The following is a 15,488-nucleotide window of genomic DNA, read 5'->3' as shown; positions in this document are numbered from 1 at the left end:
TCCTCCCTCCCCCGCCCCCCCTCCCCTCACTCCCTCCCTCCCCCCCTCGCCCCCCCTCCCCTCACTCCCTCCCTCCCCCCCTCGCCCCCCTCCCCTCACTCCCTCCCTCGCCCCCCCTTCCCTCGCCCCCCCTCCCCTCGCTCCCTCCCTCCCCGCCCCCTCCCTCCCCTCGCTCCCTCCCTCCCCTCGCTCCCCTCCCTCCCCTCGCTCCCCTTCCTCCCCCGCCCCCCTTCCTCCCTCCCCCGCCCCCCGCCCCCCTCCCCCCTCCCTCCCCCTCCCCCCTCCCCCCTCCCTCCCCCCTCCCCCCTCCCTCCCCCGCCCCCTCCCTCCCCCGCCCCCCTCCCTCCCCCGCCCCCCTCCCTCCCCTCACTCCCTCACTCACCGAGCAGCAGGCATTCGCCCGCTCCACCTTGGTTAACTCCTTCAGGTTCGTGTCGAACACGTTCATCTTCTCCACCAGGCAGCACAGGGCCGTCTCCGTCGCCTCTCCCACCTTCTCGAACGCTCCCTTCACCTGGCGGGAGGGCAAAGGGCAGGTCAGGGCTCAGAGACCACAGGTCCCGCACTAAACTCTCCGCCCACGCTGGCTCGGAAACTCAGCCCGACGGCAGACTCTGACCTTTCAACCTCGGGAAACCTGGGGTCAACCCTGGCCCCACTCACCTTTCACCCTCTGGGGGCCTGGGGAGGTGCAAACCTTGCCCCAGACACTGACCTTTCACCTTTTCGGAACAGGAGGAGGCCATTCAGCCCCTCGTGCCTGCTCCGCCATTCGATAAGATCATGGCTGATCTGTGATCTAACTCCATATACCTGCCTTTGGCCCATATCCCTTAATACCTTTGGTTGACAAAAAGCTATCTATCTCACATTTAAATTGAGCAATTGAGCTAGTATCAATTGCCGTTTGCGGAAGAGAGTTCCAAACTTCTACCACCCTTTGTGTGTAGAAATGTTTTCTAATCTCACTCCTGAAAGGTCTGGCTCTAATTTTTAGACGGTGCCCCCGACTCCTAGAATCCCCAACCAGCGGAAATAGTTTCTCTCTATCCACCCTATCCGTTCCCCTTAATATCTTATAAACTTCGATCAGATCACCCCATAACCTTTGAAACTCCAGAGAATACAACCCCAATTTGTGTAATCTCTCCTCGTAACTTAACCCTTGAAGTCCAGGTATCATTCTAGTAAACCTACGCTGCACTCCCTCCAAGGCCAATATGTCCTTCCGAAGGTGCGGTGCCCAGAACTGCTCACAGTACTCCAGGTGTGGTCTAACCAGGGTTTTGTATAGCTGCAGCATAACTTCTGCCCCCTTGTACTCCAGTCCTCCAGATATAAAGGCCAGCGTTCCATTAGCCTTATTGATTATTTTCTGCACCTGTTCATGACACTTCAATGATCGATGTACCTGAACCCCTAAGTCCCTTTGGACATCCACTGTTTTTAACTTTTTACCATTTAGAAAGTACCCTGTTCTATCCTTTTTTGATCCGAAGTGGATGATCTCACATTTGTCTACATTGAATTCCATTTGCCACAGTTTTGCCCATTCACCTAATCTATCAATATCACTTTGTAATTTTATGTTTTCATCCACACTGCTTACAATGCCACCAATGTTTGTGTCATCGGCAAACTTAGATGTGAGACTTTCTGTGCCTTCATCTAAGTCGTTAATAAATATTGTGAATAATTGAGGCCCCAAGACAGATCCCTGTGGGACTCCACTAGTCACATCCTGCCAATGTGAGTACCTTCCCATTATCCCTACTCTCTGTCACCTTTCGCTCAGCCAACTTCCTAACCAAGTCCGTACTTTTCCCTCGATTCCATGGGCTTCTATCTTAGCTAACAGTCTCTTATGTGGGACCTTATCAAATGCCTTCTGGAAGTCCATATAAATAACATCCATTGACATTCCCCTGACCACTACTTTAGTCACCTCTTCAAAAAATTCAATCAGGTTTGTCAGGCACGACCTACCTTTCACAAATCCATGCTGGCTCTCTCTGATTAACTGAAAATTCGAGGTGTTCGACTGAACCCTATCCTTAATTATAGACTCCAGCATTTCCCCCACAACAGATGTGAGGCTAACTGGTCTATAATTCCCTGGTTTCCCTCTCTCTCCTTTCTTAAAAAGCGGAGTGACATGTGCAATTTCCCAATCTAGAGGGACAGTTCTTGAATCTTCTGGGAACCTGGGGGGGGGGGGGGGGTCAAACCCAGCCCCAGACAGACGGGATGAAGGGCTCATCTCTCTGATCATGTAGTCACTCACTTTGTCGAGACACAGGTCAGTGACTCGAGACCCCCCTGACAGAGGGGGAACGGCAGGGCATTGGGAGGGGAGCAGAGCTGGAGACCACTCTGTGAGGGGAGTGGGTGAGATCCCCCCTCCTCGAGGCAGTGGCTGGTTTGAGTGGAGCCTCCCATGGTCTGAAAGAGAGGTCACTGCTCAGTCACAAGCTCTCACCTCGTTATAATCCAGCGACGAGTCGTTACACAGAGCACAGATCGTTGCCAGTTCCACTAGACCGTCGTACTGCCCACAGCGAACTGCACTGCCATTTCGCAATCTGTTCAACAACAAAATAAACTCAGCACAGGACAGTCATTAACACTGGTGGTGAAATCAGGGTTCAGGGTAGAGACCAGGGAAGTCCTGGACCACAGACACATCCCTCAACCCAGAGTCCCTGTACAGTCTCCCCTATCATAGATTCGCCCCACACCCATATAATCTCCCCTATCATGGACTCACCCCACCCATATAATCTCCCCCACAGTCCCTGTACACACTCCCCGCACCCATAATCATCTCCCCCACAGTCCCTGTACACTCTCCCCGCGCCCATAATAATCTCCCCCACAGTCCCTGTACACTCTCCCCTATCAGACTCTCCCCACACCCATAATAATCTCCCCACACCCATAATAATCTCCCCTATCATAGACTCTCCCCACCCATATAATCTCCCCCACAGTCCCTGTACACTCTCCCCTATCAGACTCTCCCCACACCCATAATAATCTCCCCACACCCATAATAATCTCCCCCCACCCATAATAATCTCCCCTATCATAGACTCTCCCCACCCATATAATCTCCCCCACAGTCCCTGTACACTCTCCCCGCACCCATAATCATCTCCCCCACAGTCCCTGTACACACTCCCCGCACCCATAATCATCTCCCCCACACCCATAACAATCTCCCCCACAGTCCCTGTACACTCTCCCCGCACCCATAATCATCTCCCCCACAGTCCCTGTACACACTCCCCGCACCCATAATCATCTCCCCCACACCCATAACAATCTCCCCCACAGTCCCTGTACACTCTCCCCGCGCCCATAATCATCTCCCCCACAGTCCGTGTACACTCTCCCCGCACCCATATAATCTCCCCCACAGTCCGTGTACACTCTCCCCGCACCCATATAATCTCCCCCACAGTCCGTGTACACTCTCCCCGCACCCATATAATCTCCCCCACAGTCCCTGTACACTCTCCCCGCGCCCATAATAATCTCCCCCACAGTCCCTGTACACTCTCCCCGCACCCATATAATCTCCCCCACAGTCCCTGTACACTCTCCCCGCGCCCATATAATCTCCCCCACAGTCCGTGTACACTCTCCCCGCACCCATATAATCTCCCCCACAGTCCGTGTACACTCTCCCCGCACCCATATAATCTCCCCCACAGTCCCTGTACACTCTCCCCGCACCCATAATCATCTCCCCCACAGTCCCTGTACACACTCCCCGCACCCATATAATCTCCCCCACAGTCCGTGTACACTCTCCCCGCACCCATATAATCTCCCCCACAGTCCCTGTACACACTCCCTGCACCCATATAATCTCCCCCACAGTCCGTGTACACACTCCCCGCACCCATATAATCTCCCCCACAGTCCGTGTACACTCTCCCCGCACCCATATAATCTCCCCCACAGTCCGTGTACACTCTCCCCGCACCCATATAATCTCCCCCACAGTCCCTGTACACTCTCCCCGCACCCATAATCATCTCCCCCACAGTCCGTGTACACTCTCCCCGCACCCATATAATCTCCCCCACAGTCCGTGTACACTCTCCCCGCACCCATATAATCTCCCCCACAGTCCGTGTACACACTCCCTGCACCCATATAATCTCCCCCACAGTCCGTGTACACTCTCCCCGCACCCATATAATCTCCCCCACAGTCCGTGTACACTCTCCCCGCACCCATATAATCTCCCCCACAGTCCCTGTACACTCTCCCCGCACCCATATAATCTCCCCCACAGTCCCTGTACACACTCCCCGCACCCATATAATCTCCCCCACAGTCCCTGTACACTCTCCCCGCGCCCATATAATCTCCCCCACAGTCCGTGTACACTCTCCCCGCACCCATATAATCTCCCCCACAGTCCGTGTACACTCTCCCCGCACCCATATAATCTCCCCCACAGTCCCTGTACACTCTCCACGCACCCATATAATCTCCCCCACAGTCCCTGTACACACTCCCTGCACCCATATAATCTCCCCCACAGTCCCTGTACACACTCCCCGCGCCCATAATCATCTCCCCCACAGTCCCTGTACACTCTCCCCGCACCCATATAATCTCCCCCACAGTCCCTGTACACTCTCCCCGCACCCATATAATCTCCCCCACAGTCCGTGTACACTCTCCCCGCGCCCATATAATCTCCCCCACAGTCCCTGTACACTCTCCACGCACCCATATAATCTCCCCCACAGTCCGTGTACACACTCCCCGCACCCATATAATCTCCCCCACAGTCCCTGTACACTCTCCCCGCACCCATATAATCTCCCCCACAGTCCCTGTACACTCTCCCCGCACCCATATAATCTCCCCCACAGTCCGTGTACACACTCCCCGCACCCATATAATCTCCCCCACAGTCCCTGTACACTCTCCCCGCGCCCATATAATCTCCCCCACAGTCCCTGTACACTCTCCCCGCGCCCATATAATCTCCCCCACAGTCCCTGTACACTCTCCCCGCACCCATATAATCTCCCCCACAGTCCCTGTACACTCTCCCCGCACCCATATAATCTCCCCCACAGTCCGTGTACACTCTCCCCGCGCCCATAATCATCTCCCCCACAGTCCCTGTACACTCTCCCCGCGCCCATAATAATCTCCCCCACAGTCCGTGTACACTCTCCCCGCGCCCATAATCATCTCCCCCACAGTCCCTGTACACTCTCCCCGCACCCATATAATCTCCCCCACAGTCCGTGTACACTCTCCCCGCGCCCATATAATCTCCCCCACAGTCCCTGTACACTCTCCCCGCACCCATATAATCTCCCCCACAGTCCGTGTACACTCTCCCCGCACCCATATAATCTCCCCCACAGTCCCTGTACACTCTCCCCGCACCCATATAATCTCCCCCACAGTCCCTGTACACACTCCCTGCACCCATATAATCTCCCCCACAGTCCCTGTACACTCTCCCCGCACCCATATAATCTCCCCCACAGTCCCTGTACACTCTCCCCGCACCCATATAATCTCCCCCACAGTCCCTGTACACACTCCCCGCACCCATATAATCTCCCCCACAGTCCGTGTACACTCTCCCCGCACCCATATAATCTCCCCCACAGTCCGTGTACACTCTCCCCGCGCCCATAATCATCTCCCCCACAGTCCCTGTACACTCTCCCCGCACCCATATAATCTCCCCCACAGTCCGTGTACACACTCCCTGCACCCATATAATCTCCCCCACAGTCCGTGTACACTCTCCCCGCACCCATATAATCTCCCCCACAGTCCGTGTACACTCTCCCCGCACCCATATAATCTCCCCCACAGTCCCTGTACACTCTCCCCGCACCCATATAATCTCCCCCACAGTCCCTGTACACACTCCCCGCACCCATATAATCTCCCCCACAGTCCCTGTACACTCTCCCCGCGCCCATATAATCTCCCCCACAGTCCGTGTACACTCTCCCCGCACCCATATAATCTCCCCCACAGTCCGTGTACACTCTCCCCGCACCCATATAATCTCCCCCACAGTCCCTGTACACTCTCCACGCACCCATATAATCTCCCCCACAGTCCCTGTACACACTCCCTGCACCCATATAATCTCCCCCACAGTCCCTGTACACACTCCCCGCGCCCATAATCATCTCCCCCACAGTCCCTGTACACTCTCCCCGCACCCATATAATCTCCCCCACAGTCCCTGTACACTCTCCCCGCACCCATATAATCTCCCCCACAGTCCGTGTACACTCTCCCCGCACCCATATAATCTCCCCCACAGTCCGTGTACACACTCCCCGCACCCATATAATCTCCCCCACAGTCCCTGTACACTCTCCCCGCACCCATATAATCTCCCCCACAGTCCCTGTACACTCTCCCCGCACCCATATAATCTCCCCCACAGTCCGTGTACACACTCCCCGCACCCATATAATCTCCCCCACAGTCCCTGTACACTCTCCCCGCGCCCATATAATCTCCCCCACAGTCCCTGTACACTCTCCCCGCGCCCATATAATCTCCCCCACAGTCCCTGTACACTCTCCCCGCACCCATATAATCTCCCCCACAGTCCCTGTACACTCTCCCCGCACCCATATAATCTCCCCCACAGTCCGTGTACACTCTCCCCGCGCCCATAATCATCTCCCCCACAGTCCCTGTACACTCTCCCCGCGCCCATAATAATCTCCCCCACAGTCCGTGTACACTCTCCCCGCGCCCATAATCATCTCCCCCACAGTCCCTGTACACTCTCCCCGCACCCATATAATCTCCCCCACAGTCCGTGTACACTCTCCCCGCGCCCATATAATCTCCCCCACAGTCCCTGTACACTCTCCCCGCACCCATATAATCTCCCCCACAGTCCGTGTACACTCTCCCCGCACCCATATAATCTCCCCCACAGTCCCTGTACACTCTCCCCGCACCCATATAATCTCCCCCACAGTCCCTGTACACACTCCCTGCACCCATATAATCTCCCCCACAGTCCCTGTACACTCTCCCCGCACCCATATAATCTCCCCCACAGTCCCTGTACACTCTCCCCGCACCCATATAATCTCCCCCACAGTCCGTGTACACACTCCCCGCACCCATATAATCTCCCCCACAGTCCCTGTACACTCTCCCCGCACCCATATAATCTCCCCCACAGTCCCTGTACACTCTCCCCGCACCCATATAATCTCCCCCACAGTCCCTGTACACACTCCCCGCACCCATATAATCTCCCCCACAGTCCGTGTACACTCTCCCCGCACCCATATAATCTCCCCCACAGTCCCTGTACACTCTCCCCGCACCCATATAATCTCCCCCACAGTCCCTGTACACTCTCCCCGCACCCATATAATCTCCCCCACAGTCCCTGTACACTCTCCCCGCACCCATATAATCTCCCCCACAGTCCCTGTACACTCTCCCCGCACCCATATAATCTCCCCCACAGTCCGTGTACACTCTCCCCGCACCCATATAATCTCCCCCACAGTCCGTGTACACTCTCCCCGCACCCATATAATCTCCCCCACAGTCCGTGTACACTCTCCCCGCACCCATAATAATCTCCCCCACAGTCCGTGTACACTCTCCCCGCGCCCATATAATCTCCCCCACAGTCCCTGTACACACTCCCCGCACCCATATAATCTCCCCCACAGTCCCTGTACACTCTCCCCGCACCCATATAATCTCCCCCACAGTCCCTGTACACACTCCCCGCACCCATATAATCTCCCCCACAGTCCCTGTACACACTCCCCGCACCCATATAATCTCCCCCACAGTCTGTGTACACTCTCCCCGCACCCATATAATCTCCCCCACAGTCCCTGTACACTCTCCCCGCACCCATATAATCTCCCCCACAGTCCCTGTACACACTCCCCGCACCCATATAATCTCCCCCACAGTCCCTGTACACTCTCCCCGCACCCATATAATCTCCCCCACAGTCCCTGTACACTCTCCCCGCACCCATATAATCTCCCCCACAGTCCGTGTACACTCTCCCCGCACCCATATAATCTCCCCCACAGTCCCTGTACACTCTCCCCGCACCCATATAATCTCCCCCACAGTCCCTGTACACTCTCCCCGCACCCATATAATCTCCCCCACAGTCCCTGTACACTCTCCCCGCACCCATATAATCTCCCCCACAGTCCGTGTACACTCTCCCCGCACCCATATAATCTCCCCCACAGTCCCTGTACACTCTCCCCGCGCCCATCATAATCTCCCCCACAGTCCCTGTACACTCTCCCTGCACCCATATAATCTCCCCCACAGTCCGTGTACACTCTCCCCGCACCCATATAATCTCCCCCACAGTCCCTGTACACACTCCCTGCACCCATATAATCTCCCCCACAGTCCCTGTACACTCTCCCCGCACCCATATAATCTCCCCCACAGTCCGTGTACACTCTCCCCGCACCCATATAGTCTCCCCCACAGTCCCTGTACACTCTCCCCGCACCCATATAATCTCCCCCACAGTCCCTGTACACTCTCCCCGCACCCATATAATCTCCCCCACAGTCCGTGTACACTCTCCCCGCACCCATATAATCTCCCCCACAGTCCCTGTACACTCTCCCCGCACCCATATAATCTCCCCCACAGTCCGTGTACACTCTCCCCGCACCCATATAATCTCCCCCACAGTCCCTGTACACTCTCCCCGCACCCATATAATCTCCCCCACAGTCCCTGTACACTCTCCCCGCACCCATATAATCTCCCCCACAGTCCATGTACACTCTCCCCTATCACAGACTCTCCCCACCCATTCAATCTCCTCCCACAGTCCATGTACACTCTCCCCTATCACAGACTCTCCCCACCCATTCAATCTCCTCCCACAGCCCCTGTACACTCTCCCCTATCGTAGACTCTACCCACCCATTCAATCTCCTCCCACAGCCCCTGTACACTCTCCCCTATCATGGAATCTACCCACCACTGAATCTCCTTCCACCCCCAGTGACAGACCTACGTCTGACAGTACGTCATGCACAGAGCAGCTCAAAACAATTCCTCTCTCCCTGAGCAGAGCCCAACTTTGGAAGGGCAGGATGTAACACTGGGCGTTTCCCTGTAGGTTTGGAGAAAGATTTCACTCCCCTCCTGTTGTTACTGTGATTACAGCGAGGTGCCCCGGACGCCAACCCCCACCCACCAACCCCCCCGACATCCCTTGTTACTCACACTTCACCCTCGGGTGCGTAGGTGGATCCCGTGATAGTGAACTCGTTCAGTGTGCTGCGGTCGCCATCCAGTTTATCCACAATGAACATCTGGGAAGGGGAGAGGGAGTGTTCGTTATTGGGAGTGCGTCACTCGCAAGTAGCAGGGGAAGGAGAGCAGCCCGCTCTCTCTCTCTCCCTCCCTCCCTCCAAAGTCACCGGCTAAAGCCGGGCATGTGGGCACACCAGGCACCCATTTGACACACAACTTCTGGGTATAATGCCTCATCAGGAGATTCCATCAATTGGAGCCCCACTTCCAGGACCAATCGTACCCTCAGCTGGTGTCCCAGAGCACATCTCTGTGCAAAAGGTCTCTGGACAGTGATCGGGAGCAGGAACCCTGGCTGATTTCCCCTCTCTCTCTAACCCAGGGGTCACTGGACAGTGATCAGGAGCAGGAACCCTGGCTGATTTCCCCCTCTCTCCAACCCAGGGGTCACTGGACAGTGATCAGGAGCAGGAACCCTGGTTGATTTCCCCTCTCTCTAACCCAGGGGTCACTGGACAGTGATCAGGAGCAGGAACCCTGGCTGATTTCCCCTCTCTCTCTAACCCAGGGGTCACTGGACAGTGATCGGGAGCAGGAACCCTGGCTGATTTCCCCCTCTCTCTAACCCAGGGGTCACTGGACAGTGATCGGGAGCAGGAACCCTGGCTGATTTCCTTCTCTCTCTAACCCAGGGGTCACTGGACAGTGATCGGGAGCAGGAACCCTGGCTGATTTCCCCTCTCTCTCTAACCCAGGGGTCACTGGACAGTGATCGGGAGCAGGAACCCTGGCTGATTTCCTTCTCTCTCTAACCCAGGGGTCACTGGACAGTGATCGGGAGCAGGAACCCTGGCTGATTTCCCCCTCTCTCTAACCCAGGGGTCACTGGACAGTGATCGGGAGCAGGAACCCTGGCTGATTTCCTTCTCTCTCTAACTCAGGGGTCACTGGACAGTGATCAGGAGCAGGAACCCTGGCTGATTTCCCCCTCTCTCTAACCCAGGGGTCACTGGACAGTGATCAGGAGCAGGAACCCTGGCTGATTTCCCCCTCTCTCTAACCCAGGGGTCACTGGACAGTGATCAGGAGCAGGAACCCTGGCTGATTTTCCTTCTCTCTAACCCAGGGGTCACTGGACAGTGATCGGGAGCAGGAACCCTGGCTGATTTCCCCTCTCTCTAACCCAGGGGTCACTGGACAGTGATCTGGAGCAGGAACCCTGGCTGATTTCCCCCTCTCTCTAACCCAGGGGTCACTGGACAGTGATCAGGAGCAGGAACCCTGGCTGATTTCCCCCTCTCTCTAACCCAGGGGTCACTGGACAGTGATCGGGAGCAGGAACCCTGGCTGATTTCCCCCTCTCTCCAACCCAGGGGTCACTGGACAGTGATCGGGAGCAGGAACCCTGGCTGATTTCCTTCTCTCTCTAACCAGGGGTCACTGGACAGTGATCAGGAGCAGGAACCCTGGCTGATTTCCTTCTCTCTCTAACCCAGGGGTCACTGGACAGTGATCGGGAGCAGGAACCCTGGCTGATTTCCTTCTCTCTCTAACCCAGGGGTCACTGGACAGTGATCGGGAGCAGGAACCCTGGCTGATTTCCCCCTCTCTCTCTAATCCAGGGGTCACTGGACAGTGATCAGGAGCAGGAACCCTGGCTGATTTCCCCTCTCTCTAACCCAGGGGTCACTGGACAGTGATCGGGAGCAGGAACCCTGGCTGATTTCCCCTCTCTCTAACCCAGGGGTCACTGGACAGTGATCGGGAGCAGGAACCCTGGCTGATTTCCCCCTCTCTCTCTAATCCAGGGGTCACTGGACAGTGATCAGGAGCAGGAACCCTGGCTGATTTCCCCCTCTCTCTAACCCAGGGGTCACTGGACAGTGATCGGGAGCAGGAACCCTGGCTGATTTCCCCTCTCTCTAACCCAGGGGTCACTGGACAGTGATCGGGAGCATAAACCCTCGAGAGAGCGGGGGTCAAGGGAGGGAGCGAACGCGCGAGGAGGAAAGAAAGAATGAGGGTGAGAGGGAGCGAGGATTCGGGAGAGGAGAGAATGAGGGTGAGGGAGAGCGCGCGCGAGGATGAGGGAGAGGAAAGGAGGGAATGAATGAGGGGAGAGAGGGAGCGAGGATGAAGGAAAGGAGAGGTTGAGGGTGAGAGAGGGAGCGAGGATGAGGGAGAGGGGAGATTGAGGGTGAGAGGGAGTGAGGAGAGAGAGAGAGAGAGAGAGAGAGAGAGAGCGCGAGAGCATGAATGAGGGGAGAGAGGGAGCGAGGATGAAGGAGAGGAGAGACTGCGGGGGAGAGGGAGCAGGGATGAAGGAGAGGAGAGAATGAAGGAGAGTTGGAGGTGAGGAAGGGGCCCTACCCGACAGACGGACATCTGGTTGGTGGTCAGTGTCCCGGTCTTGTCGGAACAGATGACCGAGGTGCAGCCGAGGGTCTCGACGGAGGGCAGGCTGCGGACGATGGCGTTTTTCCTAGCCATTCGCCGGGTGCCCAGAGCCAGGCAGGTGGTGATAACGGCGGGCAGTCCCTCTGGAATAGCGGCCACGGCCAAAGCCACGGCGATCTTGAAGTAATAGATGGCCCCTCGGACCCAGGAGCCCCCGTGGACCGGGTCGTTAAAGTGTCCGATGTTGATGATCCAGACGGCGATGCAGATGATGGAGATGACCTTGGAGAGCTGCTCCCCGAACGTGTCCAATTTCTGCTGCAGGGGAGTGCGCTCCTGTTCCGTGGCCACCATCTCATCCCGGATCTTACCGATCTCCGTGTTCAGGCCCGTGGCCACAACCACACCGATGGCTTTACCGGCAGAGATATTGGTGCCCTGGGGGGTCAGGAGGAGGAGAGAGGGAGTGTTACTGGAATAGGGGGGGACCGCACGTTCCCCACACCCCCCCCCGTAATATAACCCAAATATAGGGGGGAATCACACGTTCCCCACACACACCCCCCGTAATATAACCCAAATATAGGGGGGAATCACACGTTCCCCACACACACCCCGTAATATAACCCAAATATAGGGGGAATCACACGTTCCCCACACACCCCCCCTGTAATATAACCCAAATATAGGGGGAATCACACGTTCCCCACACACACCCCCCGTAATATAACCCAAATATAGGGGGAATCACACGTTCCCCACACACACCCCCCGTAATATAACCCAAATATAGGGGGAATCACACGTTCCCCACACACCCCCCCTGTAATATAACCCAAATATAGGGGGAATCACACGTTCCCCACACACACCCCCCGTAATATAACCCAAATATAGGGGGAATCACACGTTCCCCACACACACCCCCCGTAATATAACCCAAATATAGGGGGGAATCACACGTTCCCCACACACACCCCCCGTAATATAACCCAAATATAGGGGGAATCACACGTTCCCCACACACACCCCCCGTAATATAACCCAAATATAGGGGGAATCACACGTTCCCCACACACCCCCCGTAATATAACCCAAATATAGGGGGGAATCACACGTTCCCCACACACACCCCCCGTAATATAACCCAAATATAGGGCGAATCACACGTTCCCCACACACCCCCCCTGTAATATAACCCAAATATAGGGGGGAATCACACGTTCCCCACACACCCCCCCTGTAATATAACCCAAATATAGGGGGGAATCACACGTTCCCCACACACACCCCCCGTAATATAACCCAAATATAGGGGGAATCACACGTTCCCCACACACACCCCCCGTAATATAACCCAAATATAGGGGGAATCACACGTTCCCCACACACCCCCCCCGTAATATAACCCAAATATAGGGGGGAATCACACGTTCCCCACACACCCCCCCTGTAATATAACCCAAATATAGGGGGGAATCACACGTTCCCCACACACCCCCCCTGTAATATAACCCAAATATAGGGGGGAATCACACGTTCCCCACACACCCCCCGTAATATAACCCAAATATAGGGGGGAATCACACGTTCCCCACACACACCCCGTAATATAACCCAAATATAGGGGGGAATCACACGTTCCCCACACACACCCCCCGTAATATAACCCAAATATAGGGGGGAATCACACGTTCCCCACACACCCCCCGTAATATAACCCAAATATAGGGGGAATCACACGTTCCCCACACACACCCCCCGTAATATAACCCAAATATAGGGGGAATCACACGTTCCCCACACACACCCCCCGTAATATAACCCAAATGTAGGGGGGAATCACACGTTCCCCACACCCCCCGTAATATAACCCAAATACAGGGGGAATCACACGTTCCCCACACACCCCGGAATATAACCCAAATATAGGGGGGAATCACACGTTCCCCACACCCCCCGTAATATAACCCAAATATAGGGGGGAATCACACGTTCCCCACACACACCCCCCGTAATATAACCCAAATATAGGGCGAATCACACGTTCCCCACACACACCCCCCGTAATATAACCCAAATATAGGGGGGAATCACACGTTCCCCACACACACCCCCCGTAATATAACCCAAATATAGGGGGAATCACACGTTCCCCACACACACCCCCCGTAATATAACCCAAATATAGGGGGAATCACACGTTCCCCACACACACCCCCCGTAATATAACCCAAATATAGGGGGAATCACACGTTCCCCACACACCCCCCGTAATATAACCCAAATATCGGGGGAATCACACGTTCCCCACACACCCCCCGTAATATAACCCAAATACAGGGGGAATCACACGTTCCCCACACACCCCGGAATATAACCCAAATACAGGGGGAATCACACGTTCCCCACACACCCCGGAATATAACCCAAATATAGGGGGGAATCACACGTTCCCCACACCCCCCGTAATATAACCCAAATACAGGGGGAATCACACGTTCCCCACACACCCCGGAATATAACCCAAATATAGGGGGGAATCACACGTTCCCCACACCCCCCGTAATATAACCCAAATATAGGGGGAATCACACGTTCCCCACACACACCCCCCGTAATATAACCCAAATATAGGGGGAATCACACGTTCCCCACACACCCCCCGTAATATAACCCAAATATAGGGGGAATCACACGTTCCCCACACACCCCCCCCGTAATATAACCCAAATATAGGGGGGAATCACACGTTCCCCACACACACCCCCCGTAATATAACCCAAATATAGGGGGAATCACACGTTCCCCACACCCCCCGTAATATAACCCAAATATAGGGGGGAATCACACGTTCCCCACACACACCCCCCGTAATATCACCCAAATATAGGGGGAATCACACGTTCCCCACACACCCCCCGTAATATAACCCAAATATAGGGGGAATCACACGTTCCCCACACACCCCCCGTAATATAACCCAAATATAGGGGGAATCACACGTTCCCCACACACACCCCTCGTAATATAACCCAAATATAGGGGGGAATCACACGTTCCCCACACACCCCCCGTAATATAACCCAAATATAGGGGGAATCACACGTTCCCCACACACACCCCTCGTAATATAACCCAAATATAGGGGGGAATCACACGTTCCCCACACACACCCCCCCTGTAATATAACCCAAATATAGGGGGGAATCACACGTTCCCCACACACCCCCCGTAATATAACCCAAATATAGGGGGAATCACACGTTCCCCACACACACCCCCCGTAATATAACCCAAATATAGGGGGGAATCACACGTTCCCCACACACCCCCCGTAATATAACCCAAATATAGGGGGAATCACACGTTCCCCACACACACCCCCCGTAATATAACCCAAATATAGGGGGAATCACACGTTCCCCACACACACACCCCGTAATATAACCCAAATATAGGGGGAATCACACGTTCCCCACACACCCCCCGTAATATAACCCAAATATAGGGGGGAATCACACGTTCCCCACACACCCCCCGTAATATAACCCAAATATAGGGGGGAATCACACGTTCCCCACACACACCCCTCGTAATATAACCCAAATATAGGGGGGAATCACACGTTCCCCACACACCCCCCGTAATATAACCCAAATATAGGGGGAATCACACGTTCCCCACACACACCCCGTAATATAACCCAAATATAGGGGGGAATCACACGTTCCCCACACACACCCCCCGTAATATAACCCAAATATAGGGGGGAATCACACGTTCCCCAC

At 55.2% G+C, this 15,488-nt stretch overlaps 1 protein-coding gene across 1 annotated transcript in view; it reads right to left on the bottom strand.

Moving 5' to 3' along the window:
* Positions 1-382: 382 nt before the first annotated feature.
* The window catches only part of LOC137320159 (sarcoplasmic/endoplasmic reticulum calcium ATPase 2-like), a gene marked incomplete at its 3' end in the record, with an annotated part of 54,139 nt that continues 39,033 nt past the window's right edge, over positions 383-15,488 (bottom strand). Inside the window, exons 8-11 of the mRNA XM_067981898.1 lie at positions 11,671-12,135; positions 9,271-9,359; positions 2,480-2,582; positions 383-514 (exon numbers count right to left, since the gene is read on the bottom strand). Of these exons, the coding sequence (XP_067837999.1) occupies positions 383-514; positions 2,480-2,582; positions 9,271-9,359; positions 11,671-12,135 (789 nt within the window). The remainder of the gene's footprint in view (positions 515-2,479; positions 2,583-9,270; positions 9,360-11,670; positions 12,136-15,488) is intronic.

Source organism: Heptranchias perlo, unplaced genomic scaffold (genome assembly GCF_035084215.1).
Source record: "Heptranchias perlo isolate sHepPer1 unplaced genomic scaffold, sHepPer1.hap1 HAP1_SCAFFOLD_990, whole genome shotgun sequence".
Taxonomy (NCBI): domain Eukaryota; kingdom Metazoa; phylum Chordata; class Chondrichthyes; order Hexanchiformes; family Hexanchidae; genus Heptranchias; species Heptranchias perlo.
The sequence above is the reverse complement of the archived record's forward strand: the minus strand, read 5'-3'. Positions and strand labels throughout refer to the sequence as shown.